Source organism: Chiroxiphia lanceolata, chromosome 28, assembly GCF_009829145.1.
Source record: "Chiroxiphia lanceolata isolate bChiLan1 chromosome 28, bChiLan1.pri, whole genome shotgun sequence".
NCBI classification, from domain to species: Eukaryota; Metazoa; Chordata; class Aves; order Passeriformes; family Pipridae; genus Chiroxiphia; species Chiroxiphia lanceolata.
Window position 1 is genome coordinate 4,819,530 of NC_045664.1, and position 26,765 is coordinate 4,846,294.

General features: G+C 51.7%; 2 protein-coding genes across 3 annotated transcripts; one reads left to right on the top strand and one right to left on the bottom strand.

The window, feature by feature from the left end:
* Positions 1-39: 39 nt before the first annotated feature.
* Positions 40-1,232, bottom strand: TM2D2 (TM2 domain containing 2). 2 transcript variants are annotated; one of them, XM_032712412.1, is made up of 4 exons: positions 1,011-1,232; positions 847-934; positions 658-773; positions 40-550 (listed from the first exon to the last, which is right to left on the bottom strand). In XM_032712412.1, exons 1-4 carry the CDS (start codon positions 1,196-1,198, stop codon positions 337-339), a joined length of 606 nt encoding a protein of 201 aa, XP_032568303.1. In that variant the 5' UTR covers positions 1,199-1,232; the 3' UTR covers positions 40-336. The 2 variants fall into 2 exon arrangements, with proteins under 2 accessions (XP_032568303.1, XP_032568304.1); XM_032712413.1 differs by lacking the exon at positions 658-773 and having other exon boundaries at positions 1,011-1,222.
* Positions 1,233-2,744: 1,512 nt separating this feature from the next.
* LOC116799337 (disintegrin and metalloproteinase domain-containing protein 9-like) lies at positions 2,745-26,712 on the top strand. The gene is made up of 22 exons (XM_032712400.1): positions 2,745-2,867; positions 9,880-9,977; positions 10,378-10,442; positions 11,463-11,541; positions 13,403-13,479; positions 14,214-14,403; positions 15,181-15,246; positions 15,682-15,753; positions 16,306-16,475; positions 17,615-17,696; positions 18,434-18,567; positions 18,783-18,954; positions 19,042-19,134; positions 19,339-19,534; positions 19,907-20,012; positions 20,439-20,622; positions 21,267-21,347; positions 21,823-21,928; positions 22,944-23,082; positions 23,533-23,635; positions 23,886-24,013; positions 24,734-26,712. The coding sequence occupies exons 1-22, from the start codon at positions 2,759-2,761 to the stop codon at positions 24,840-24,842; spliced, it is 2,559 nt and encodes an 852-aa protein (XP_032568291.1). The 5' UTR covers positions 2,745-2,758; the 3' UTR covers positions 24,843-26,712.
* Positions 26,713-26,765: the final 53 nt, after the last annotated feature.

Below are 26,765 nucleotides of genomic sequence, written 5' to 3' on the forward strand. Positions count from 1 at the left end.
GTGTGGCTGTGACTCTATTAATCCCCAAACTACATGGAGTCAGCTCCTTCCAGATTTTATTAAGGTTTGTTTGACCTCCTGTGTTTGCAAGGTCTGATTTCTTAAGCTGTCACCATGTGGGGAGTGGGGGGGGGCGGAGAGAATCAAGGTTATTTTAAATAAGCAAAATATACACTGAACAACGTTGTGTCCAAGGTTTGTGCAGAAGCATTAACGAGAGTAACTGCTCTGCACGGTGAGTTCCAGCTCTGTCAGTCCACCTTGTGCCAGGCAGAGTCTGGGCTGTGCTGGGAGCGAGGGGAGGTGCCCTGGGGGGGCTCCAGCCCTACCCCTCCCTCAGTACACAGTGCACCAGTTGCTGCCATCGCTGGGCATCAGCCCTCCGGTGATGAGCAGGATCAGATCCACAAACCACCAAATGCCCAGGCCCCCCAGGGTCAGCAGCTTCCCCACGGCCGTGCCGGTGTGGCCCAGGCAGAACCGATCCACGCCGAAGCAGCCCAGGAAGAAGGAGTAGAGCAGCGTGGTGATGAAGTAGTGACCGGTGTACCTGCCAAGGGAGAGGAGGAGGGGTCAGGGGTGTCAGCCTTCCCTGCCAGCCCGGGGGGGCTCCGTCCCCCGGGCACCGGGGCTGGGGGGACACGGGGCCGCTCCTACTTGACGCAGGGCCGGCTGCCCCGCAGGAAGCTCCGCGGCTCGGCGCACTCGATGCCGTCCAGCGCCCGGCACTGCACCCGCGTGTGGTCAACCTCGCCGTGGGCCTGTCCGCCGAACTGCGGCGGGGGCAGCGCTCAGCGGGGCCGGGGGGCTCCGCGGGGCCGCCCCCCGTCCCCGCCGCGCTCTCACCTTCACGCAGCCGTGGCCCAGCTCCTGCTGCGCCGTGGCGTTCCCGCCGTGGTCCACCGGCTCCTCGCACTCCACGAACTCCTCGGGGCTGCGGGGAGGGAGCGGCCGGTGAGGGCGGCCCGGGCTGGGCGCTCCCGCCCCGCCTCCCCCGGCCCAGCGCTCACAGGTAGGTGCAGAGGACGAGCGGCGCCCGCGGGTCGGTGTAGGCCCAGGCGGAGGCGGGCGGCCCCGGCGGCGGGTCGCGGGCCTCGGTGTCGTTGCCCGGGAGGCCGCGGCCGTGCAGCAGCAGCAGGTTGCCGAGCAGGAGCGCGGCCTGCCCGCACAGCAGCGCGTACCCCACGGGCGGCGCCATGGCGGGACCGCCGCCCCGCCCGGCCTCGGGCCGCGCCGCCCCCAGCCAATGGGCGCCCGCCGCCGCGCCCCCCGCAGCCAATGGGCGCGGGGAAGGGCGGCCCGCAGCCAATCAGAAGGCGGAAGAAACCGCGGAAGGGGCTGCGCGCCAGCAGAGGAGGCGATTGGCTGCCGGGGAGGGCTGGCGGCCAATGGGCGGAGGGGCGGGGCGCCGGTGCCGCGCGCGAGCTGCTCGGAGCGCGCCTCCCGCCGGGGCTTCCCCGGCACCGCCGGGCTCGGCCGGGCCGCCCGCGCGGGAGGAGCGGAGCTCCGGGACTGGCAGGGCTGGTCTCACCTGTGGCTTCAGACGCTGCAGAGCTCCAGGATTTGTTGGGTGGTTTCACCCGGTTCTTCCAGAGAAGCTCCCATCGAGCCTGAACGACAGCTCTGTGGATGTGGGCATCCCAGGTGTGTTCCACCTGGCTGAACAGATGAGCAGGGAGTTGATTTGACCCCAGACGTGTGCTCAGGAGCTGTCCCAGCTGTCTCACCTTGTCTCTGGAGCCCCAGGGGGTGTTGTCTTCAGTTCCTTGTATTGCAGGGCTGCAATAGTGGTGCTGAGTGATGGGAGAAGCCAAGTGAGATGGTTGTGGCTCTTGCTACATCTGGACCTGGGAATCTCTTGCCTCTCAAGCAGGAACCATGAGATGATACACGTTTGTGCATTATTTGTACACAGCACAGAGGTATCTGTATGTGGTCCATGATATTATCATAATTCATGAGAAGCCTCCTGTATCTTGGGCAATGCCCAGGCACAGGGTATTTATCTCCTGACTCGCAGGCTCTGGAGGGATGGAGATGGAGATAGAGAACCTCGGTGTCATGTTTGTCTGGGCTCTCACACACCGTGTGTTGTGCTGCTCCTCCATCGCCCAAGTGTAATGTGACAGATGTGTCACACGTTGTTTTTTCCTGCTTTTCCCAGAGGAAGACGCCGAGCTCTGAGGCTGCCCGAGCTCAAGCAGTGTTTGGAGAATGCTCTGAGGGACAGGGTGGGATTGCTGGGGCCGTGCAGGGCCAGGAGTTGCGCTGGATGGTCCCTGTGGGTCCCTCCCAGCTCAGTGTATTCCGTGATTCCGTGCTTCCAACGTGCCGCGCAGTTTTTCGGCAGGAAAGGCCGGCGGAGCGGCCCCGATCCGTGCTGACACCGGCTCCCTTCGCGGGCCTTTCCTTCGGGACTCCGTCGCTTTGGGGACTCGGTTATTTTTAATCCCCAAAAGCGCTGGAACAGTCCAGGCTCTTCCCGCCGCCGCCCGGGTGACCCGGGGCGGTGCCGCTGCGGGTGCGGTGTCCCGGCGGGTGCCGATGCCCGGGGCCGGCTCTGGTGCCGGTGCCCGGGGCTCGGGGCCGTCCCGGGGCTCGGGGCCGTCCCGGGGCTCGGGGCCGTCCCGGGGCTCGGGGCCGTCCCGGGGCGGGCGGGCGGGCGGCCCCGCCCCGGGGCGGTGCAGCGCAGGCCCCGGCCCGGCTCCATAAGGCCGCGGGGCCGCCGGCCGGACCCAGCGCCCCACCGGGAGGGGCGATGCGGGCGGGGAGCGCCATGGCCCGGGCCCGGAGCTGCCTCTGCCGCCTCCTGCTCATCCTCCTCGTCCTCCTGCTGCCGCCGCCGGCCGCGCCCGGGCGGCCCGCGGGTGAGTGCGCGGGGCCGGGCCGGGCCTGCCGCCCGCTCCGGCCCCCGAGTCCCGTCCCCCCTTCCCCGTCCTCTCCGGAGGGTCGGGCCCCCCTCGGCATCCCCGGGGCGCGGGGGTTTGTCAGCCCCTTCCCCTCCGCTCCGAGGGGTGGCAGGTGGGGCGGACACCGCCCCCCTCCCCGTGTCCTTGGCCGGAGCGGGGGGTCCTGTCCCCGCGGCTCGGGGGCTCCGGGGGCTCGGGGGGTCCGTGCGCGGGGGGTCGCGGCTGTCCCGGGGAGTCAGCAGGAGGTGCTGCGGGTGCCGGCCCTGCCCGGCATCGTCCGTGCCCCCGGGCAGGGCTGGTGCGGAGGGGCCGCGCGGGGCGGTGCCGGCGGTGGGCGCGGGGCCCCTCGCACCGGCCCGGGTCGGCAGGTGCCCGGCAGCGCTGGTGCTTCGCTCTCCCTTCGCTCCCCGCCGGGCGCGATCCCGGGCTCTGACGAGGCGGGAGGCAAAGCACCCCCGGGAAGGGCTGTGCGGGTGGGTGGCCTCGACCATCGAGGGGCCCGGGGGTCCTGCCGGGCAGAGCCGGGCTCGGGGCAGGGATGCTGTCCCCGGGGATTGGGGGCAGGACTCGGACACGCTCACACCGTGCACTTGGTGTGGCTTTTAAGGAGTTGTTGCTGGTGTGTCCTCAGGGGCAGTTTATGGATATTGAGACCATTCTGTTTATGGGCTCTTTTTCAAGGCTATACATACACAACAGGCAGAATTGTCTCTCTCTCATCATTTCCCCCTCCTGAAGGGACACAGGTACCGTGTTAAACTTTTGTGCTTGTCATTAATGCATGTTTTTATAGTCAGGGCTTCCCAACTGAGGAATCTTCTCTAAAGCAGGTGCTTCATGCCGAGGACAGTGTTCATGTGGTGGGTGCCTCTCCCTGAGGGATTCTGTGCTGGAATCTCTTCTTTCACTTACAGTGGTGTTGCTTCCACACCTGCCAGCAATGTGAGGTGAAAGCCAAGCTTTGAGAGATGGCTGGGGGTGGAGGTAGCACAGCCTGGCTGGAGGCCAAGGAACACAGTCTGAAATAGTGCATCTCTGGGATATCAGGTGCTTCCAGTGCAGTGGTTGCTGTTTTGAGGAGTCTGATTTTAGTTCCTACCTGTAGGAAGGAAACACAGGCCCTAGTTCCCAGTGGTGGATGTCAGTGGTCCTCTCTGCCTTCAGAAACCTCTGTCCCAGCTAATAATGCCAAACCTGCCATGAAACATAATAAACCTCCTTTGTCTGAAGTCTGAGCACGAAGGAGAGGGCAGAAACCTCCAACTTCTGGGTTATAGTGCAAGTGCTCTGTACACACATAGGGATGAGGAATAAATGCAGTGTTAATGGAAACTATTAATTGAAACTTCCTGAATGACCATAATCACATGATGATGTGTAGCCTTAAGGGATTTGTGGAGTGTGGCTTTTCCTCTCCTATTTGTGTCCAGAGGAGGCCTCAGGGTTTGGCTCTGTGACTTAAAAAAGAACTCATAGGCAGGGGCTGTGTTTTTTGCTACTTGATCTCTTCCTTGATACTTGGTGTCACACACATACCACAATGTTCCAGCCACACCTTACCAGTTTTTAAAGGAATTCTTGAAGTGTCTAATGCTTGGGTTTGAATTTCTGGGGAGTCATGGTGTTTGGTTAAGATAAATCTTTTGTTTAGATCATGGCAAACACAGCACTGCCTCACCCATATTTCAACAAATCTGAGACAATCATTCAGCAGAATAAAGAGGGGGTCTGTGGTTGTTTCCTCCATGTGAGGAGTAATGAGAAGAAAGACATTTCAGTGTGGCTAACGTTGCCTGTTGTAGTGCTTTGCTTTCAGAAAAAGGTTTGAACCATGACTTTGGAGTCTCTGCGCATCCCGATCGTTCTCATTTCTCAAGCTAAAATTATAAAAAAAAAAAAAAAAAAAAAAAGAAAAAAGAAAAAAAGAAAAAATGCATTTCACAGTTCCCTTTGGTGGCCAAATGTAAAGCCAAAATCTCCAAAGAGCAGGTTCCCACGGACTCTGCTGTGTCAGCAGAGCTGACACTCACAGCTGCTGAGGTGGGCAGGAAGTGAGTGGGCTCCACGTGCTCAGCTCCTCTCCATGGACATGTTTTCACGGCTGGAAGGGAGGGACTTCAGGGCCATTGATGTAGAGGAGGGGTGTCATGGTGAGATTATTCATCTCCCTCCACAGGGTATTGGGCTCTGCCCTGCTTCTCCTTATGAGAAGGTTCCAGGGTGCAGAGGATCTTGAGGCAGTACCAGCAGACACGTGTGATGGTCCTTTCTGTGGAACAAGGGGAGCTGTTGTCTTGCAGACAGATTAGTGTTGCTTTAGGAAGGGCAGAAGGAATGGGGAGAGTCTAGACAGGAAACACTTACAGCATAGGTCTGGATTTCAGCAAGGGGAAGGTAAGAATTTTCTAGGAAATATTGCTGTGGAAGAGCCCTGTAACCTCACCACTGTCCAACACCCCCAGTGAGATACTGAGAGAAGCTGCATTAACTGTTCTGGCCAGCTTTAATGTCACCCAAGTATTCCAGGTGAGCAACCCAGTGAGTACATGGTGCCATGAGGGTTGGTCACCTCTTCCTGCCTTCTGAAAGGCACTGGGACAGCAGGAGACCCAGCAGGTCTGAGGACTGAGCACAGGGGAGGGAACAGATGGAAAGAAAAGTCCCCTGTAGAAGAACAGCTGACCAGATGTTCCTTGGTGCTTTGAAGATGAAGCACCACCAAGGCACTCTTTTTAGCCTTTGAGGTATGGGAGGAGCTGGAACTGCTGGCTCCATAAGACATGTTCCTACTTTTAGTGGAAGGCTCACTAACTTTGTGTTTTGTATAAACCTCTAAACGTTTTTAAGTGGACTTGGATAATATTTACATAATGAAAGTGAAGGAGGTGTTTGCTTCCAGTAATCCAAAGAGTAAATCCTACTACAGCTGTGACCTTAGTGGAAAAGTCAGCTGCACCTAAAAATGCTTTTCCTGGTGTGTCACTGCTTGGAGAAATCCACTGAGGAAGCAGTGGTGGTTCTGTTGTTCTGAAGGACGTCTGTAAGCCAGGCCATGGAAGTTTCTCCTCAAACAGACACTGCTTGGCAAAGCCCTTCATGATTCTGAAAATAGGATACGGAGAATGCAGATTGATCTGGCAGCTGGTGCCCTTCCAGCCGGTTGGGATCCGGCTCCTTAAAGGCAGGGATAGCAATCCCAGTGATTTGGACACATGAGAGAAGTATCTGGCAGAAAGAAGTGGCTTTGAAAGGACAGTGCAAAGTGTTCTGCTGAGGTGGAAATAATTGTCTGCACGAGATCACAAGTATGAGAGGGTGAAAAATGGGGAGCAGGAGCGTGTTGGCCGGAAAGGGGGTGAGTGTTGGACTAGGTTAAATGACAAGTGAATCAGCCATGTGCCATCTGTTTTGGAGGAAGATTAACCTGTGGAGATCCATAAACACACAAGGCATGTGTGCCTTGGTACGTGTGAGGTCTCACTGGGCTGTTGTGTTCTGTTGTGGGTCCTTTTTTGGGATGGGTATGGTCTGACTGGAGAGTGGAGCCAGAACAGCCTGATATGAACAGGCAGGGGTGTAAGATATAGGTTCCACAAGGAAATATTGAATATTAGCATTCCTTAGTTGAAGGAAAGGAGAGGGAAGTGTGACAGCACACTGTGGAAATCTAAAAATTTGCAGCCAGAGAGAAGGGAGTGAACTGTTCCCCTCCTGTGGGGATTAGAGGTACGGCTTAAAGCACAACAAATGTGATCTGTGGGAAATCAGATTGCTCAGTGGAGCTGCTCTCTGTGGAACTGGTCCTGCTCTGGGCCCCGATGGGCTGGATGGTGTGTAAGGCTTTTGGCACTTCTGGTGAGCAATCCCCTGCCAGAGTGTGGAAGGACTGGTGTGGCTGACCTCAGCTGTTAATTGTAATTGATGATAACCAGGGTCAATTTAATGAGTTTGGGTATTTAATACTTTAGCAATGTGCATCTTTTGACTCACGTGCGTGGTTGATGGAAGATTAGAACTCATTGCTGTGAACTGATGCCCTGGGTTTAGCATGGTTTGGGTCAAACAGCCCAAGCTGCTGAGCTGCTCATGTGCTGCTGAGCTGGTTTTTATGAAATTAGTTTAGTTGGTGGTGTAATAGGCCACAGTCTCAACTTTTTTTTTTTTGTCTTTTTCTTCCATTTAAGAGCGTATCTTTGACTTCCCTTTGGTAGTCTTGGGAAGGAGTCACAACCCAGGAAGGATGATAATTGAGGGGAAGTGTGAGTGTAGGTGGATGTAGCTGCGTGTTGGGACTCTGTAGCTGAGCCAGCAATCCGTGGGCATGCCAGGGTCAGGGAGTACAGGGGTTGTAGCATGACCTTTGCTGAATATAGACCTTACCTGCCAGGCAGTGAACACCCCAAGAGCTCAGCTCAGTGTCTGGGGAGCCGTTATGGCTGTGATGTGTCCCCGTGCTTTTCAAGCTCCCACATGCCATGGAGCATGCACAGAATTCCTACGGTGGATTTGGGGCTGGGAGGGGAAGATGATTCACGTCTCCAATGCTTGCTAATTAGTGGCAGCCTTTAATGAGATAAGTGTGGCGGATGCAGTGGTGTTTCTCTCTTGGGAAACACGATCCCAGCCCGTGGAATGGAGCAGCAGCAGCGTGTTCTCGGTGGTGACGTGGTCCAGCTCTGACAGCTGCCTTGGCCAGTGGCAGGAAGCACCTGAGGACCAGAAGTCCTGTAACTTGCTGCAAGATTTACTGCAAACGGCTGTGCTTGAGAACCATTGATGTACTGCAGTGGTCTCCCTACTGGAGACTCCCCATCACCTTCCAAACTCGGGGTGGCAAAGGGAAGGAAGGAGGGCACAAAGTGGGGAGAGAATTGTCGGAGTATTCAGAGAGTTGAAAATTGGCTTCTTTTAGTGCCTCTGCTCTAAGAGGATTTTCTTGGAGTTGCACTCTTCCCAGAAATCCCTCCCAGTTCTGCTTCATGTGATGATTCACTTCTTTGTCTTCTGCTTCCAAGCAACTCTTGGGGAGATGTGTTGTGTTCCAAGTGCTGGGAAGGTTGGCTGTGCCCTGCTGTTTGTGTAACATGTGCCCTGAGATCTCCAGAACCCAGCCCAGGTGCCACAGTGTCACATCCCACTACAACAGGCACTTGGGGCTGGCAGGGGGACAAGTGCAGCGCAGTGACCTGCAGGAGCTTGGGGCTGGGCACGAGTGGAGTGTGTGGTTGGAAAAGACAAATGCAGAGAAGTGATTGCTGCAGTGTGTGCTTTTGAAGGTTCATCCCAGGGGAGGAAGCGTCCCTTCCCTCCCCTGTTTTCGGGCCAAGGAGGTATTGACACTGTGTTCTGGAGCTGGTGAACAGAAGGGGTTGCTTTCAGGAATTTTATCTCTGGTTTTTAAATACCTTTTATTCGATAAACACCGTAATTAACGAATGTTCTGCTGCAGTGTTTGCCCTGGGTGATTTCCCGAGAAGCAGCCTGGCTGTGCCTGTGCTCAGGGGGCAGAATTGCAGTGTGACAGGCTGGGGCAGTGCAGTGGATCTGTGGCCTCTGGACATGGACATGGAGGGAAGCTGGAAGTGACCCCACGGCTCGTTCTTTGGGGAGAGTGGTGGGAGGAGTGCGGAAGTGGATGTGCTTTTCCCGTGGGATTCCTGTTTGAGTGCTGACCTGAGGTGATGTGTGTCAGCCTGCCAGGGATAGGAAGAGGCAGCAAAAGCATCTGCAGGAGCCAGAATGTCACTGCAGCCTGGGGGCTTTTGGGGAACCCCTGGCATTTAAAGCCTTTGTGGGGGTTCTGCCCACTTCCCAAAGGATGGAGCAGGCCTCTCATGGAGGCTTTGAGCTCACAGAGCTGTCCTTTGACTGGAGAAGCCAAAGGCCCTTTGGAGGTGTGGTGTGAGTTTTGGTGTGCCCAGAGGGGCTGGTTTTAGGTGGATGCAGCATCCTAGTCCCACTCGAGTTTTTGGGGTATCTCGGGCACCAAACACTCTCTCACCTGCCCCAGACGTGGTGATGATTTCTGGAGACAGATGCTGAGGATAACTGTTCCCTTCCCCCTACCTTTGTCGGGAAGCTCAGGCTCCTCTGATGAGCTCATTGATTCCATTGCCATGAGCCAGTAAAACCACTGCTCTGGATTCTGCCTTCGATCCTGGGTGACCAACCTCCTGCTTCCTGGGGGAACAGCTTCTGTGCCAGGCACTGGCAGACACCACCGTGACAGGAAAAGTGATTTGCACGTGCAGTTTATTGTTGTTTACACAGTTGATGTAAAAGAGTTGCTTGCAATACCTGATGTTTTATGGAGGGAGCTTGAACTCCGGATTTGTGTTTGGTTCAGGGGATCTGCCTGATGCTGCATATGCAAATAGTACATAAAGGATCTGTGGAGGCCACTTTGTTGCAGGGATTTGTTTCACCTCAGTTGTTTTGATGAGGCCCTTGAGAGCTGTTTAAGGACATAATGAATAGCATCAGGCTCGTGTCAGGGGTTTGGCTGTGCTGAGCGGGGTGAGGGGGTGAGGCTGAGCTGTGCTGTCGGGAAGTGCAGGAGCTGCTGGAGCTCCTGGAGGGAGCTGAGCCGGGGCAGTTGTGCAGCTCTGCAGCACAGGACACCTGGGCTGACACTGCCTGGGTGTCCTTGAGCGAGTCCTCCCTGCGCTGACCCGCTTTAAATGCTCCGATTGCTGCTGGTGGAGGGTGGTGGTGTGGGAGATGGGTACTGGTAAGGCAGTAACTGGAATGTGAAGGTTTAGTTTTGAAACTTTCAGGTAAATTTGGTGTCTTCTCTGCTGTTTGTGTGTTGTTTTCTCTGGCCTCTCACAAGGCAATCCAGGTGTGCAATCCAGGCATGTCCTGCTGGGAGGTTTCCTCTGTGCTTTTCCTGAGACAGTGTTTTCTTCCCTGTGCCTCGTGCTTCTGATTGCTTTGTTCCTTTATCCAGCGTTTCTCTCCTGCTTTCCAGGTTTCCAGCAGATTTCCCTGCTCTCTTCCTATGAAGTTGTAACCCCGCAGAGGTTGGGAAGGGAACGACGAGAGGCTTCCAACAGCTACTCAGTGCAGGTATTGGGCAGCCTCACCTTCAGTTTAGTGTCTGCTTCCCAACGAGATCCACCCAAAACTGGCCTGAGACGCTCATGGAATGCTGTCAGACTCATCCTGCAGCAGGCAAGCGTCCATCCTTGCAGAGTGTCCATCCTCAGCCTGTAGCTGAGGTCACGAGTTGCTGCAGTGGGTTTTTGATCTGGGTGTAAAAAGTTGCATCATGAGAGTTGTTCAGCACTGGACTGAGCTTCAAGAGGGGTCGAGAAATCATTCCCCAGTTACAGAGGAAGGGATGCAAGGTTCTGGAGGCAGGGACAATTATAAAATAGATTCCAGGCTAACCCACTTTTGTGGATTTCCAAGAATGTTTTATTCATTGACATGAGTAAAATGCAACATTTTTTTTATATATATTCAGGACAAAGTGTCATATGCGATCGAGATCGAGGGACAGGAATACACGATTCATCTAGAGAAGAACAAGTAAGTGATGAGTTCCTTCAGTCTGTGCTGTCCAGGTGACAAGCTGGCAGGTAGCACACGAGTTCCATTTCCTGGGGTTCTCTGTGGGAAGTACAGGAATGTCCCAGCTCTGCAAAAAGGGAAGAGATTGAGTCCCAGAGTCCTGGCTATCAGCCAGAGACGTTTTTAGATTCCTGCAGCCCTGGGATCCCCTTTCAGAGCAGGAAGCTGCAGTTTGCTCAGAGGGGATCTGGGAAACCGTGGACGCGACTCTTTCCATTCACAGCTAAAAATAAACAAGCTGAACTGCATTTCGAGTAAATATTTTCACTTTTGTCTGGGTTCGGTTTGTTGCTTTAGGTTTGTGTTTTTTCCTGTCTCAGTAGCACAAGGACACTAATAAATGAGGGAACTGACTTTCCATCCAGGGCCACTGATAGCTCCCAGCCAAGACAGATGCTGTCAATTTGGGGCTGAAGTGTTAAAGGGCCACTTAGAGCACCAGCACGTGGCCACTGCTGCTCCAAACTGCCCTCGTGATAGAGACACAACTGTACAAGTCCCTGGGGAGCTCCAGCTGCCACTTGCCAAGGCTCTGACCCTCAGAAACGTGGGAATTCAGCTGCACCACATCAATGGAATTACCAGGATGGTGCAGCAATCTTAGTCGTGGGAGACTTTCCCAGTGCACTTTCTCCCATAACTGGGCAAGAGAAGGCATATGCAGCAGACTGAGGGCTGGGATTTTTTTTTCTTGCTTGAAAACAGGCTTTTAGCACAATTTAATGGGTTTTGCTACTTGTTTTACTCTCTGAGTGGTTCATTTGATTTCATTAACAGTTCCACCATTCTGCTCTCTAGGATTTTGCTGTGGAAATGCACAATTTCTTTGTTAATTTTGGAGGCTTTTCCTTTTGAGTGCTTCCTTATTTAATTGCATTTTACATATTTGTCACACTTTTGATTAGTATCATCTTGGTCCTCTGCTCAAGTGTCATTTAATGAAATTCCTCTTGTATTCCTTCTCCCCTTTCCTTGCAGAGAACTGCTGCCCAAAGATTTCACAGTTTATACCTATGACAAGGAGGGAAAGTTGCAATTGGACTATCCAGATGTCCAGGTAGGATTTCTTTCTTTTCATGCCCACACTGAAGGTGACTGGAACACTGAGCATCTATGAAGTCAAGGATCACAAAAGGATAGTTGTATTTTCTGCTGGGCCACCTTCAGGACCCACTGCCCTCTTCCTGGAGAGAATCCTTAATTTTGGATGAGGATCTAGCCTGTAACAAACATGTGTTTTCTGATGTGGAGGTGGTTGCTGTCTCATTAAAAGCTGCTCCTCTCTAGAAGGCAGTGCTGCTCTCAGCTGTCTCGTTGTCAGAGCAGTCCTGTCCTTGTCACAGAGCCCAGCGTGGGGCTGGTGTCACTTCTGCCTTCCTTCTCCCAAGGCCAGGAGCCTGTGGGGCAGCACTGGGTGCTCTGGGGACTGTACAGGCAGCTTTGCTTTGGTTTTTGCACACAATGGGCTTCCAGATGGGTCCCTGAGCCAGCGTGAATGGTCACAGCTGACCCTCCATTCAGCAGGGCTGGCTGTGGTGACTGACCACTCTGGAGGGCTGACAGGAGACCCATTAGTCCTGAATTTGGGAACTGCTGGAAGGGATGATCGAGATGGAGGCTGGAGAACCTCTGAGAGGATGTGATCTGTGCAGCACTGGAGTTACTCCCCTGAAAGTGCATTTCCAGCCCTCTTCCTGCACGAGCAGCCTGTCTGAACAGGCTGCCTGTGGAAATGTAACTGCTTCAGTGGAATGGGAGTAAAAAGCAGGTTGTGTGATACAAAATGCATGAGAGTGTTTCTGATGGCTCCACTCTTCCTTTGAAAGGGAAGTGTTAGTCATGCATGATTCATAGGATCTTGTTCTTGAAAGTAGAACACCTGAGTCAACTGAGAATTTGCTTCCTAGTTAAAAGGGATTGAGTAGAGGAAAAATGCTTTTTCTGCACGAGGTCGTGAGAGTCACAGTGGCCCTGAAGGATTAGCACATGCCTTAAGTGCTTTCTGCTTTCCTTGCTGAGCAACAGGTGACAGAATCTGTATTATAAACCCCTGTAACAGTGTCCAGAAATGCCCCTGCCAGAGAAAATGGAGTGTATTTGCCCCGTGCTACCCCTTGTCTAGTTTCTAAGATATGTATCTATGGAGGGCACAGTGGAAGTGTTCCCTCTGTCAGGGCTGTCCTGCAGAGCCAGAGAGCTGTGGCAGTGCTGATGGGTGAGGACAGCAGGTCCTGTCCCTCCTCCTGCTGTGGAGAGGCCGTGGATGAGCCAGGACTGTTTGCCAGAAGACTGAATTGGCCCAAATCTGTAGGGAGGGGTTGGCCTCGAAATGCTTGAGGCAGGGTGGAGGATGGAACAGGAGAAGGGGTAGCCCTGGGTCATGTAGAAGTCCAGCTGCTGGATAAGGCTCCAGGCCCACTTGCCTGGTGTCCCTCCCAAGTGTCCTGGTGTCCCTCCCGAGTGTCCTGGTGTCCCTCCCGAGTGTCCTGGTGTCCCTCCCGAGTGTCCTGGTGTCCCTCCCGAGTCCAGCTGCAGGAGGGATGGCTGAGGGGCCAGTGGGCTTTCAAACTGAAACCCTTAGTGAGCTGCTGGCCCCTTTGAGCTGGGAGGAGCGTCTGCTTTACAGGAGCAGGGATCCTGTTGAGTCCTGTGTCCTGGCATCTTGGTTAGTGTCATGTATGTCAGTCCTCGTGGGACCAAGGCAGATGAGGAAACCTTTAGATGCACAGGAGCAAATGTGGTAGAGCTGGAACCATGTCAGAAGCTGCAGACTGTAAGGCATGTGGTAAATCTAACTGCAAGCCTTTTGTTTTCTCAGGCTGTAGTCACAGCTGGTCAGTGGTAGGTCAGAGATCCCCCTGGGTGTGCAGGGATCCCCCTGGAACACGTGTGTAACACGCCCTTGTTTTCCCCTCCAGGATCACTGCCATTATCAGGGATACGTGGAGGGGACCCTGGATTCCGTGGTGGCTGTCAGCACTTGCTCAGGGCTCAGGTAGCACAACTCATCCTTTGTGTCCTGTCTGTCATGTCATGGTTGCTGACCCTGAAACCCACTTCTGTTGGTTTTAGCTGCAGCTCAACCAGTCAGGGGGTCACTGGCCAGGCTGAGCTGCCTTGGTGCTGTTGTCCTATGGCATCTTTTATTCGTGGAGTTCCCAGATATTTGAAGTACTATTAAGTTATTACTGCAGTTTGTTACCAGCAGGTTGGTTTTGACACAAATTTGTCTTATTTTCTAGTTTGCACAGATGGTCATGACAAGCAACTGGACCTAAGTGCAGAAATGAAAAGTCAAACACTAGTCTGCAAATTTCACCAAATTGGCCCTAAAGCTTGTGCACCTCAAGTTTGATTGAAAATTTATTCTGCTTTGGTCTAATTGCCTTTTGGTCTAATGTTTTGAGCCACTGATTTTTTTTTTTCTGCAGGGCCATGCCAGGCACCAGAGTGGCAATAGTGTATTTGAACTAAAGCATTTCTGCTTAAGGCCTGTGATGTAATTCCTGGGGCATTGCAGACTCCTACAGAAGTGTTTAATTTACTGGGTTTGTAAGGCCCCCTCCAGTGAAAGGCTGCTGCCAGGCCTGAAGTGGAGTGTGCTGGTTTGCAAGGACTGAGATACAGGCAGGCCTTGGTTATCCAGGAATAATTGTTCCCTTGTTCTGCTTTCTGGGTGACTGTCCTCTGTGCTTAGTGCTGGGTTTCTCACACACTGCCATGTTTTAGGGGCTTGGTGACAATAGGGAATGTCACTTACGGGATTGAGCCCATGGAGCCCTCCTCTGGCTCTGAACACATTTTGTATCGACTGGATAATGTGAAGAAAGAGCCCACGACATGTGGAGTGAGCACTGAAGGCCAGGAAGAGGAACAGGCAGAGGGAAATCCCCATCCCAGTATGACCCAGCTGCTCCGGGTAAGTCCTTCCCAGTCCCCTGTAATGGGTTTTGTGAGTTCACCTCAGAGTATGGAAGCAGCTTAGCAGATTTCCTTGGGCTTAGCACATACCTAAAGGTTTATGATTTGGGAGGTTTCTGCACTGCTGGAAAACTCAGTCCCTTCACCAAAAGCAGCTGCAGTTTCCTCCTCCCTCTGCACGGGGCAGTGAGGGGGGGGCAACTGCTTAGAATATTCCTGGGCTTTTTGGGGGGTGCTTTTAAGGCCAGGAACACCACCCTGGTGGAGAGGCTTGTTGAGGAAGTGCTGCATCAGGAGCCAGGAGAACATTGTGGTGTTTGTTCCATCCTCCTCACCACCACAAGAGCAGTTTGCTGTGAAGGTCCCCCTTGCCCTTCAAGGACTGACTGTGCAGGAACAAGATTCCAGTGAAAGCAGGGGAATGAGATAAACTGTGTTTCACTTCAAGGTTGTTGGCATTTGCTTGTGGTATCTTTCTGCCCCTTTATAAAAAGTGTGTGCTGTCTGTTTTCAAAGTGACCTGTGTGGAGAGTGAAAAGATCCCTTGCTTTGGAGACACAGGAAGTCTTTGTGCAAGCTGAGTTTTAGTGTAAAACCCAGAAATGGTCATTGCATTGGATTACACTGCTTGTGTTTGGCACCCTGTGCTTTGGGTGTGTCTCAAACCACTGGTTGTATCCAGTGAAATATGACAGTGTCATGAGGTTTGGGGGTTTTTTTTCTTGTTTACGTTTGAATTAATAAAACTGAAGTTGTCTAAAACTTTTTTCCCCAGAGAAAGAGAGCAGTCCTGCACCAGACAAGATATGTGGAGCTGTTCATAGTTGTGGATAAAGAAAAGGTAGGGATTGTGTGTGGCTTCCCCTTTCTTCTCCTCAGGAATGGACCTGGAAAGCCCTCAGGCTTTGTTACTCCCAAATGGTTTGTTGAAAAACACTGACACTTTAGCCAAGATTGTGCAAATCTGCTACCCTAGAAGTGGATGAATGTGTGCTGTGCAGTCCTCCTCAGGAAAGGTGTAAACTGCCAGGCATGGAGAGGTTCTGTCAGCAAGGAATCTTGTAATGTAAGGAAAGCACATGGTAAAAAACTGCCTTTGCTGTTTCCTTTGGAATATCAAGCTGTTGAGCTCTCTTGATTCACAGCATCTTGGAGATTTGGAGCCAGGCAAAAATGTTTTTCATGTTCTTAGTCTTAAAATGTTCTGTTCCTTCTTCTGACTCTTATCTTTATCTCTTCTCTTCATGACTAATATTTTTTTTTTTTTGTCTTGCAGTTTGAAGATTTTGGGAAGAGTGAAACAGAAGTAAGAGAACACATGGTGCAGCTGGCAAACCTGCTTGACAGTGTGAGTAGCAGGGATGCTGTGTGCTGCAGCTCTGCTGTCTTTTGTAAACTTCCACCTCAGGGTCTGTTCTGGTACCACTTCAGGGAATGCATCGTTGTGGAAGCTTTTCCACCTCTAAATTCATCTGCAGCCAAGCACCTGGAGAATTAGTTTAGGGAACTCTTCCAACCTGTGCTAAGTACAGTGAGTGACAGGACAGATTGTTGCAATTATTGCAGTTCCTGTGTCTGTGTAAAGGTTAGGGTAAGTGAGTTAGTCTGTAAATTGACTGTTTCAGATGATATTTCTCGGGACTGAGACTCCTTTTTATTTCTGTTTGGTGTCTTTTTTGCAGTGTGGCATTTAAGCATTGATCCTTTACCTAATGAAGGTCTAAATTAGAGGGCAAATGCATTCTGCTGATTCCAATTGTGTACTAGCTGTGGGGGGAAAAAAAAATCAAACCCACACAGAAAAAGGGGGATACTTGCAATAAGATCTCTAACATGAAGCCACTTGCTTTTATCTGAAGGCATTAATAGATATTCCCTCTCTTTTTTTTTTCTTGCCCAGATGTACATCATGCTGAACATCCGCATCGTGCTGGTTGGTCTGGAGATCTGGAAGTATGAAAACATCATCAGCATGGACGGGGGGGCCGGGGATGTGCTCTGGAATTTCGTGCAGTGGCGGGAGAAGAACCTCGTCGTGCGGCGCAGACACGACAGTGCCCAGTTGGTGCTGTGAGTCCCAAACCTCCCCTGTGAGACCAAGAAACTCCTTCTGCTCCTGCCTGCTCAGCCCAGCTGTTGTGCCAAGATGAACTGCTGGGCAACCTGCAGTGGTTCATGTCTTGTGGAAACATTCCAAGCGAAGTGAAGCGTTTTTAGGAAGGTTTCTGTGCTCTTTGATTTCAGTGCCCTCTGACAGGTGTATTGATAAACAACACAGTTTTTTCTCCTCCCACATATCCTGAAATATTCTGTGTTGTCCTTCTGCTCAGATAATCCTTTGTCACTTTGTAACAGATTGGGCTTGTGATCCAGGGCCTTTTCCACTTGAAAATGAGCACAGATGTGGTGCAGAGTGTTGCGTTTTAACAGGGAAAAAGTTGTTTCTGCAGTTGGTGTCCAGAAACTGGTGACGTGGTTTGAATTTGGCACAGGATGTTAATCTGTCTGTCCCTGCTGCCTTAAGCAAGCCCAGAGCTTCCTGAGCTGTTCTCTGCCCTGTTCCAGGACGTGTGTCCCAGTGCACTTCCTACTCCTGCAGATAGCACAGGCCTTGGGAAGTCACTGCCCAAAGCAGGGAAAGGGCAGAGGCAGGAGCACAGCCCAGACTGCCCTTTCCTTCCTCTGGGAGCTGGGAACCTCCTCCCCTCCAAGGCAGAACAGCAGCATGCAGGTGATAGGGAAAATGGCTGAGAAAATGCTAACTTTAGAAGTTGTTCTGTATGAAGTAAAATGTGGTACAAGTGTGCTGTGGCACTTCAGCTTTGAGAACAAAATGAGAGAGTAATGAGAAGGAAGCTGACAAAGGGAGAAATCCATGGAGCTGGCCAGAGCAGAAAGGCAGCTGACAGCAAATCAAACCAAGTGATTTTAAGGGTGGACCATTTAGCTTCTTATATGCAGGGGAGATGTGGAAGAGGCTGACTTTCTGCAAACACTTGTCTTAAGTTAACAGAATAAAGGAATCCTGAACAGAAAGCTAAAGCTGAACTGGTATGTTCATGGCTGCAGTCAGTAGCAGCACTCCTGGCAGTGCTCCTGGAAAGCTGGAGCAGCAGGGTTTGTGCCCCACAGGCAGGAGCAGTGTGCTGATGGGCTGTGAGTGTCTGAACAGTCAGGTGATGGCCTTTCCTTTCTCTCCATGACTGTAGGAAGAAGGGGTTTGGTGGCACAGCTGGAATGGCCTACGTGGGAACAGTGTGCTCCAAGAGCCATGCAGGGGGCATCAATGTGGTGAGATTTCTTTAGTGATCTCTGAATGTGATCAGAGTTTTGCCCTCCAGAAGTCTTCCTGGAAGTGCAGAATCTTTCATAACCAAGCTGAAGTGGCTTACTGGGGGCTTTTATATTGTCCTCAACCATTTCTGACACTTCCAGGATATCTGGATCACAACTTCTCTGCTCAGCTTCCCTCTGCTCAGTGTGCAGCACTCATGCAAAAGGGACAGGATTTTTCTGTGATATTTTAATCACTCCTGGCTTGGAAGTGTGTGGTAGCTGTGGGTTTCTCAAATCTGTCCTGTGCTGTCTAACCTGCAACCATGACCTCCCTGAGCAGTGCCAGTTCACTGCCTGTTTTATGTGGAATTGCAGAGCCTTAATGAACTGACCTGCTGGTCTTGGATAACTGGCAATCCCAGCAGTCTGGTTTCCTTGGACTAGTGGCAGAAGTGCTGGAATTCACACGTTTCAGGAGATCAGGGCTGGTGTGGAGAATTCTGGTTTTTGTGTTAATGTTGCAGCTGCTCCAGAGAGCAGAGGTTGTTGGGTAATGCCCCAAAGAGATTTCTCTGAAGGCTCTTATTACTAAGCAAATTCCATGCACTTGACTGGAAACCCAGCACTGTTGATCTGAGAGTCCTGATAATGTAGAGACAGAACAGCAGAAGTGTCTCTTTGGCACATATGTAAACACTGACTCTGTCAATATAAGTTCTCTTCTGATTGCCTTCTGTTTCACTCCTGTGCAGTTTGGAAGGATCAGTATCCAGCTGTTTGCATCCATCATGGCTCACGAGCTTGGCCATAACCTGGGGATGAACCACGATGACCAACGTAGCTGTCACTGCGGGGCCAGCAGCTGCATTATGAGCTCTGGAGCATCGTAAGTAGCTCACCCAGGGAAGGCAAAGGAGGGTCAGAACACCCCATCCATGTACTTCATTGTTGTGGATTACTTTTGTCCTCAAATTCCCCTTTCAGAGAGCAGTGTTGCACTTGTAGCTCATGGGGAGAGCAAACACCACCCGTGCTCTGCAAACAGAGGGGATGCTCGTGGGTTTTCGTAGTGTAAAGCTCAGCTCGTGCTCTCTGTTGCAGGGGATCGAGGAACTTCAGCAGCTGCAGTGCAGAAGACTTTGAGAAGCTGACACTCAACAAGGGTGGGAGCTGCCTGCTCAACGTCCCGAGGCCCGACGAGACCTACAGCATCCCCTACTGTGGGAACAGGCTGGTGGATGCTGGGGAGGACTGTGACTGTGGCTCACCAAAGGTTCGTAGCTGGGTATTGCTAGGGCAGCCTTGTGCCCCTTGCTCAGAGGGGACAGTTTTGTGACACTCACAGTACTTCTGTACTCAGGAATGTGAGAGTGACCCGTGCTGCGAGCCAGGAACTTGCAGGCTCCGATCAGGTGCTGAATGTGCTTACGGTGACTGCTGCAAAAACTGCCAGGTAGGAGACTCCAGCGTGTTGTTTGGAAGTTGAGGAAAGAAGAGCATTGGCTCGGCCAGTGCATCTGTGAGAGGGAGGTGTCCTGTGAGTCCAGGGCTTCAGCTCAGCCCCCCTGTGGGGCGTGCCGTGGGTCGGCTGCAGTGTTTGTCCCTGCCATGAGGTTCCCATTTCCTGACGCAGTTTTCCCCTCCCTTCTCCCCTCAGCTCCTTCCCGGAGGAACCGAGTGCCGGGCGAGTAACAACGAGTGTGACCTGCCCGAGTACTGCAACGGCACGTCACAGTTCTGCCAGCCCGACTTCACCGTGCAGAACGGGCACCCCTGCCACAACCAGGAGGCCTACTGCTACAACGGGGTGTGCCAGCACCACGACGCCCAGTGCCAGGACATCTTCGGCTCGAGTAAGGCACAGCACGGTCTTACAGCCTCTCTAGGAGGTGTAACTGAAGAATACACTGAGTTTTATTTAAAGTACAGTCGTTGATCGTTCCTGGTGCAGTGGGGTTTCTGCTCTATGGGGCTGCAGTGAAGCCACAAAGAAATATTAAATGGTAGAACTGACTCAGTGTTGAACGACTGGTTTTTCTCTCTTTTTAAACTTGGAGCTTGTAATTGTAAACTTGGAGCCACTGTCACCTCCTCATGGTTCCTAAGCTCCCTGCTGCATGGTGAATACTTGGGGAAGCAGAGTAATTACTTTGGGTATGGGAGACATGATGTGAGATGTTTCTGTCCCTGGGTAATGTGTCTTCTCTCTCTGCTGTTGTTTGCAGAAGCCAAAGCAGCCCCAGACACTTGCTTTAATGAAGTGAATTCCAAGGGGGACAGATTTGGCAACTGTGGTTTCCATGGCCATGACTACAAGAAGTGTTCCAGCTGGTGAGTTGAGCCCAGTGCATTGGGAAGTTCCGAAATGCACCGTTGGGAATCTGTGTTTGGCTGCTGTGGTGTCCCTTTGGGATGTTGCAGTGGGTGCACTGAGGAGGGACGTGGGGCTGTGGCGAGGGGAGTGTGTTCCACATCTCCCATCATGGATTGTGCTTGTCCCAGGGGCTCACATGTGGGCAAAGGAGCAGTAAATCATCATGTTTTCCTTAATGTAAAGATCCCAACAGCTTACAGAAAGAAGGGTGCTCTTGCAACACTGAAATGAGGCCCAGTTCAGTTTTATTTGTCGAGTTGCCTCAATTTTATTTTCAGGTAGTGTCTTCAAGTACAAATTTAAAAATCAAATCAAACGCGTGGTAGTCTTGTTCTCAGAGGGAATTCAAGTGTCACTGCAGTGTTCCTGTGTTGCTGTTGTAGGAATGCCATGTGTGGGAAGCTGCAGTGTGAAAACGTGAAAGCCATGCCTGTGTTTGGAATCAAGCCTGCCATTATCCAAACTCCCCTCAGAGACACCATGTGCTGGGGGGTGGATTTCCAGCTGGGCTCTGATGTCCCAGACCCAGGAATGGTGAATGAAGGCACCAAGTGTGGTAATGGAAAGGTAATTTAACAATTAAAAAGTGATATCCTAATGTAATAATTCGGGATGTTCACGGGAATAAAATTTTCAGCTGCATTGTTTTGTGCATATTTATGAGCATTATTTTTTGATGCCTGCAGTTAATTTAAAACTCAGTGAGTCCATTGATTCCCCCCACTGCCCAGGACTGCACTGCATGTGCATCAAACACTTAATGAGCCTTTCACTTGTAGGTGAAGCAAAAGAAATTGAGTTTGTTGAGAGCCAAAATCTTTGCTCTGTCAATGAGCAGGAAGAACCAGGCCCACACAAATGCCTTGAAGACAACTTTCAGTTAAAATCCAACTAAACTAAAGAGCACAGAGGCTTAGCCCCGGCAGAGGAATGTGCATTCCACATGTCCTTACTGGGCACAATTTAATTGCTGTTCCTTTACATTCAGACTAGAGACAAAAGGCTCTAGTGCCAGCTCAGGCCCCACGCTGAGAGGCCTTTTGTGGGACAGAGTTTCTGCAGAGCTGGGGTTTATCAGTGAGAGTGTGAGAGGCTTTGTGGCAGCGAGCACTGTGTGGCTGCAGAGCCCCAGGCCGGGAGCAGGGAGCTGGGCAGGCAGGGGGGCACTGAAATGTCATCTTCCCTCATCTCTGTGCATCTCTGTTCCCCAGATCTGCAGGCACTTCCAGTGTGTGAGTGCCTCTGTCCTGAACTACGACTGTGATGTGGAGAAGCAGTGCCATGGGCACGGGGTAAGCAGGGCAGGAGGGGCAGCAAGTTTTTAAATGGTGTTTAGTAACATTATTTTTCTGTTTTGTGTGAACTGTAACACTCTCTATAAAATGTCTCTAGGCCAGAGAGCCTGTAACAGTGTCAAAAAAAAAAATCTTCCACAAAACTCTTTGCCAGGCAAGAATTCCCAAATCCAGTATTACTAATGAAATTTGACTCTGCATCTCAAAAAAAAAAAAAAAAAAAGAGGCAAGCAAAAGCCATGGTGTGTAAGCTGTTGGGATAGCTAATCCTTGGAAGCTTTTCCTGAACAGTGCTGTGTGTGCTCAGTCATGTGAAATCTTGGGATGCCTGGCCAAGAGTTTGGAGTTGACAGGGGAGTTACTGGGTGAAGTTCTCCAGGCTGAGCAGAACAGGCTGTGACTGCTGCACAGCTGCTCCAAACGCATGGAAATAGAAGTTACTGAGTTGTGGTGTTTGTGTTTTGGAATACAGGTGTGCAACAACAACAGGAACTGCCACTGTGAAGCAGGCTGGGCCCCCCCTTTCTGTGACACCAAAGGCTACGGAGGGAGCATGGACAGTGGCCCTCCCTACAATGGCAAGTGGTGTGAGGGCTCTGGGGTGGGCTGGGCACCCACACACGTGGGGAAGGTTTGGGGGATGGCTCTGCACTGGGCTTCATTTGTGAACAATCCTAGTGGAGGTTTTGGGCTGAAGGTGTTGCACTTCTCTCTCTTGGGATGCTGGGCTGGAATGTGTAAGGAACTGGGCTGGTTTAGTTCAGGTGATTTCTGCCACCTTGGGCTTCTCTGTATCCAGGCTGGGAAGGGAAGCCCCAGTGAAGGGGACCACGATTCTTGCAGGTGAGAAAGCAAACTGACAGAGCAGGGAAGCTTACTTTGCTCACAGAGGGTTTGAAGATGAAATAGGAAGCCAAAGCCAATCTCTATAATTTGGAGAAAACTTGTGCTGTGTCCACGTGGACTATATAAAGATGGGACTGTTTTAATAGCTTCTGTGAGCTGCAAGAATGATCTTGAAGACTGTTTTTCATAAGATGATGTGGGTTAGGGGAAAGCTAGACACTGTGATACAATAAGAGAGTGGATAATCACAGTGGAGCATGGGCAGATCCCTGAAATCATCAGGCAAAAAAGGGAAAGGCCCTTTTAGTACAGTCTACAGGAGAGAAATTGCTGCATATAAAAAGGTAGAGATTGTTAAGAACCCGAGTTCTTTGCCTACAGCAAACAGTGGTTGGTGAAGAGGAAGATTTAGGATCAGACCAAAGAGCAGAAGCTCTGTTTTCCTCTCTCATAACATCTTCACAGTAATGAAAAATGAGGATTGATCTCCTAATTCAATATGCTGCTGTTGCCCGGGGTGTCATGGCATGTACGGCTCTTTCATCTTTGACCAGACAATCCCTGTGAAAAGATACACAGAAAAGAATCTCTTTGGGCATTTATCTTGCAGTCTTACTGGGTTCTTTTGTTTTCCTTCTGTTAAAAAGTGGAAAACGGTTGTAGAACCAGTTCACTGCTGCTGTGAGTCAGGTGGTGGTGCTGACACCACGTCAGACTCATTTCTTCCCCCCGGTTTTGTGCCCTCAGACAAGGACACCTCTCTGAGGAACGGGCTGCTGGTGTTCTTCTTCCTGGTGCTCCCACTCCTGGTAGCTGCTGCTCTGGCCTTTGTAAGGAGGGACAGGCTGAAGAGATGCTTCAGGAGGTTGATGTCCCGCTGCCATTCGTGAGTGCCTTCTCCTTCCTTCCTTCTCCTCTGCCTTTGAACACCCTGTGGATGTTGTTTATACAAGCCAGTGCCAAGGTGTGGAGGGATATCCCATTCCCAGGATGTCAGGCAAAGGCCCCTGGATCCAGTGTAGCCTGCCCCTGGCAATGACAGAAAAGACAAATTCATCCTAAATCAAGAGAGCAAAGAATTTTCTCTTTACCATTATGTTTGTTGTCGTGCATTGGAGATGGGGTCTATATTTTTGGATCCCATCTTGGCATAAAGTGGCAAAGGGAAGCTCTCAGAGTCCTAAACAGAAAAAGGGTTGTTGCTTACTAGATTTGTGCTAGATATTATCTTCCTGACATTCAGTGTGTAATAAGACCGTATAAATCCAGCTGCCAGGGTTCATGGCCTGCACAGTCACTGTTCTGTGCTCACACAGTCCCTATCCATGGATTTCAGGTCACTTCAGTCACCTCCTCCTCGGCCAGACACCGAACCCAGGGACTACCAGCACAGAGGCTTCTCCCACGGCACCCCTTACGCTCCAAGAGCTGTGCCCACGGTAGGAATCATCTCCTTTCCATTACTTGTTACTCTCAAGTAACAGATGACAGTATTTTATATCATTTTTGCCCTAATAAAAGCTTCGAAGTTTCTTCTCCATTTCTGGAAATGGTGTTGTCTCTTTGCTGAGAAGCAGAGGGAATACTTATTTCCTAATCAGCGGTCCTGAGTGTCACTTAACCAATGACACAAATATTTCGACTCCCTGCGTGCAATTTGTGAACGTTCCTGTTGTGTTTTCTTTGCAGGATATGGATCCAAACACCTTTCCTGTCCCAGCTTACCCAGTTAACCAGCACCCTCAGCAGGCTTTCCACCAGCCCTACTACCCCCCTCCACAGTACCCGGTGCAGCAGCCCCCGAGGCTGCCCAGCAGGTCAGTGGAGTTACTGCAGATACCTGCTGGCACTGAAGGGATTTATCCCCCTGGCCTCCATCCCTGGGAGCACTGGGGTGTTCCATCACGTGGTGTGTGCAGGCAGGGCTGACTTCTCCCCAGGAGAAGTTTCTCCTTCCCTTCACCCTGAGCTGCTGGGCCGTCACCCAGCGTGGTGATGAGGGGGCTCAGCCCTTCTGGGGGGGCACATTTGCCCTGCTGGATGAAAAGCCTCTCAGAACAGGCAGGTTAAAAAGAAATTACTCCAAAGTCTGTCACTTTGCTGATTCATGAACGTTATGGCCAAGTGCAGGATCATTTCTCATCGCTTTGAACAGGAAGTTTTCCTGTGTTTTTCATCTTCCTTCCAAACTCTGCTCGTGAGCTGTAATGCTGTGCCATGACACACATGGGCCTGGGAAGTGTTGGGTACTGAGTGGGAGCTCCTTAATGTAGCTTGTGTTGGTGGGGCACTTGAGGGGGTGGTCTTTAAATGATTTGGGGGGAGAAAAGGTGAATTTTAACAAACTGGGGGTCCCTGAGGGTGTCAGGCAGCGTAAGGCAGAGCCTGACCCCAGGGTGTGTTCCAAGGGAGTCCTAGCACGGAGGCCAGGACTGGGAGCAGTGGTGTGGTGGCCGGGGGCTCTCCTGGGTGGGTGAGGGCTGTGGGTGGTGGGTGCAGCCCCCCTGACTGATGGCAGCTCCTCTGTCCTCTTGCAGGCCGCCACCCCCGCAGCAGAAGGTCGTACCTCAGGGGCCGCCACAGCAGAAATGTTTACCTCAGGGACAGTATTACCCCTCTCGACCGGCACCTTTGCCTCCCAAATAGCTTCTGGCTCCCTTGGGGCCTCCCCGTGAGCTGACCCGTTGGCTGTGGCAGAGCCGGAATCGCGGCCCCCCCTCTGGCACCACTGCCGGGGCAGGGCCAGCCAGAGATCCAAACCAGGAATGTAGGACTCTACACTCATAAATACCTCGACCAAAGCTCCAGGGACTGACACCCCCGGCCTGTTCCTCGCTCTGCAGCCGGGCTGGCAGTGGGAGCACAGGAGGGAAACAGTCCTGAAATCCGGCACGGGGGCGTCGCTTTGGGTTCCCCCGTTCCTGCCCTGAGCCCTGGTAAGGAGATTGTCTGGTTCATTGTCATCTCTCTGACTGTGCAGTGAGGAATCAGAGTAACCCACCTGCAAAGCAAGGAGATCTGGTCAGTTAACTTACAGTTACTCTGCATGGACTAGAAAGTGTTTCCTGGGTACGTACACCTTGATGGCACAAGTGGAATGAGGTGTCAGTGGACTTTTTCAGAGGGAGAGAGATATTTTAAACATGTCTGTGCATGTATATATGTTTATAGATGCGTAATGATGCACTTAAATTCTTAATTCCATGCTGACTGACACTAAGCTGTGCTATAGGAGCACTGAGTTTAATGCTTTTTAATTAGAGATTGGCTAAATGAGACTCCTGTACTAATTCCCACTAATACATGGATGGGCAGTGAAGATAAAGGTACGAGAAGACCCGGCCATATTCTGGTTTTAAAAAATGGGGTGCTGATAGGTTTTAATTCAGGTCTAAAGACAGAGCAGCAGTTCCTGCAGAACAGTAGGAAGCAGGAAGAGTCTCTGCCTGGACCACTGGACCTTCTCTGTGCACTTCAAACAGGAACCTGGTGACTGATGCACCCCCTCTTTTAATCCCCAAACCTTTGTAGTGTCAGTCAGGATGCTTTCAGGCCACCTTGTGTCAGACTAGACTGCGAGTTTGGAACTCCTCCTGAGCAGAGTTGCTCAGCATCCAGTGTGCTAGGAGAGGAGAAGGAGCTGTGCATCCTGATCCTGTGGAGCCGTGGGTAGAAGCTGGATGTCGTGGTCACAAATAGGAATCTATTGCACAACTTGCTAGAAGTGCTGAAGAGAATGCTGGGCTGTCTCACTCTGTGCTCGCCACAAGCACAGCTCAATCTGTAAAATCCCCCCAATATTGCCAAAAAAAATCATGTTTTCCTCTGTATATACATATATAAATATATATATATATAGTGTGTGCAGTAATAAAATACTTGAACTCCTGTGGTTTCCCATAAACTTAGACTAAGATTTATAACACTATTAAAATCTGTAAAATGTCACCTAGAATTTCACCAACTGTACTGGTGGGGGTCTCCTGTTTGTTCCAAGATAATCAGTCTCTTCCTAATGTTGCTGTGTCCTGCTTCCCCTTGGCTGTCTGTCTGTCTGTCTCAACGAGCTCTGCAGCTGGATGTGGCCCATCTCCAGCCCCAGTCGGAGGGTGGGACGGAGGAGGGGATCCAGGGAATGAAGTCATCCAGAGGGATGTACTTCACTGTGTGTGACGCTGTGTGTCTGAACTAAACTATGCTGAAAATGGTGCCTTTACCAGACAAAGGGTTTTTGTACTCCGGGCGTGCACATTGGAACGGCCGCAGTCGGGGAGGGCAGGGACGTGTGGGGTTAGAATTGATCCCGTGGACAGGAACTGGCTCCAGTTTTTTGTGTAGAATACTGAAGATGACTACTGACTTTCTTTTGTAAAGTGCACGGACACCTGTCCCCAGGCAGGGCTGGAGCTGGCGGGGCTGTGGTCACCCGTGTTCACCTCCACAGCTCTGGCCAAAGGGCTGTTCCCAACCCCTTTGTACGGACCCAACGAGCAATAAAGATGCCAGTTTTGTACAAGGCTCTGCCTCAGCCTCTGCTTTAGGGGAGGGAGGGGCTGTTGCCAGTGGGGC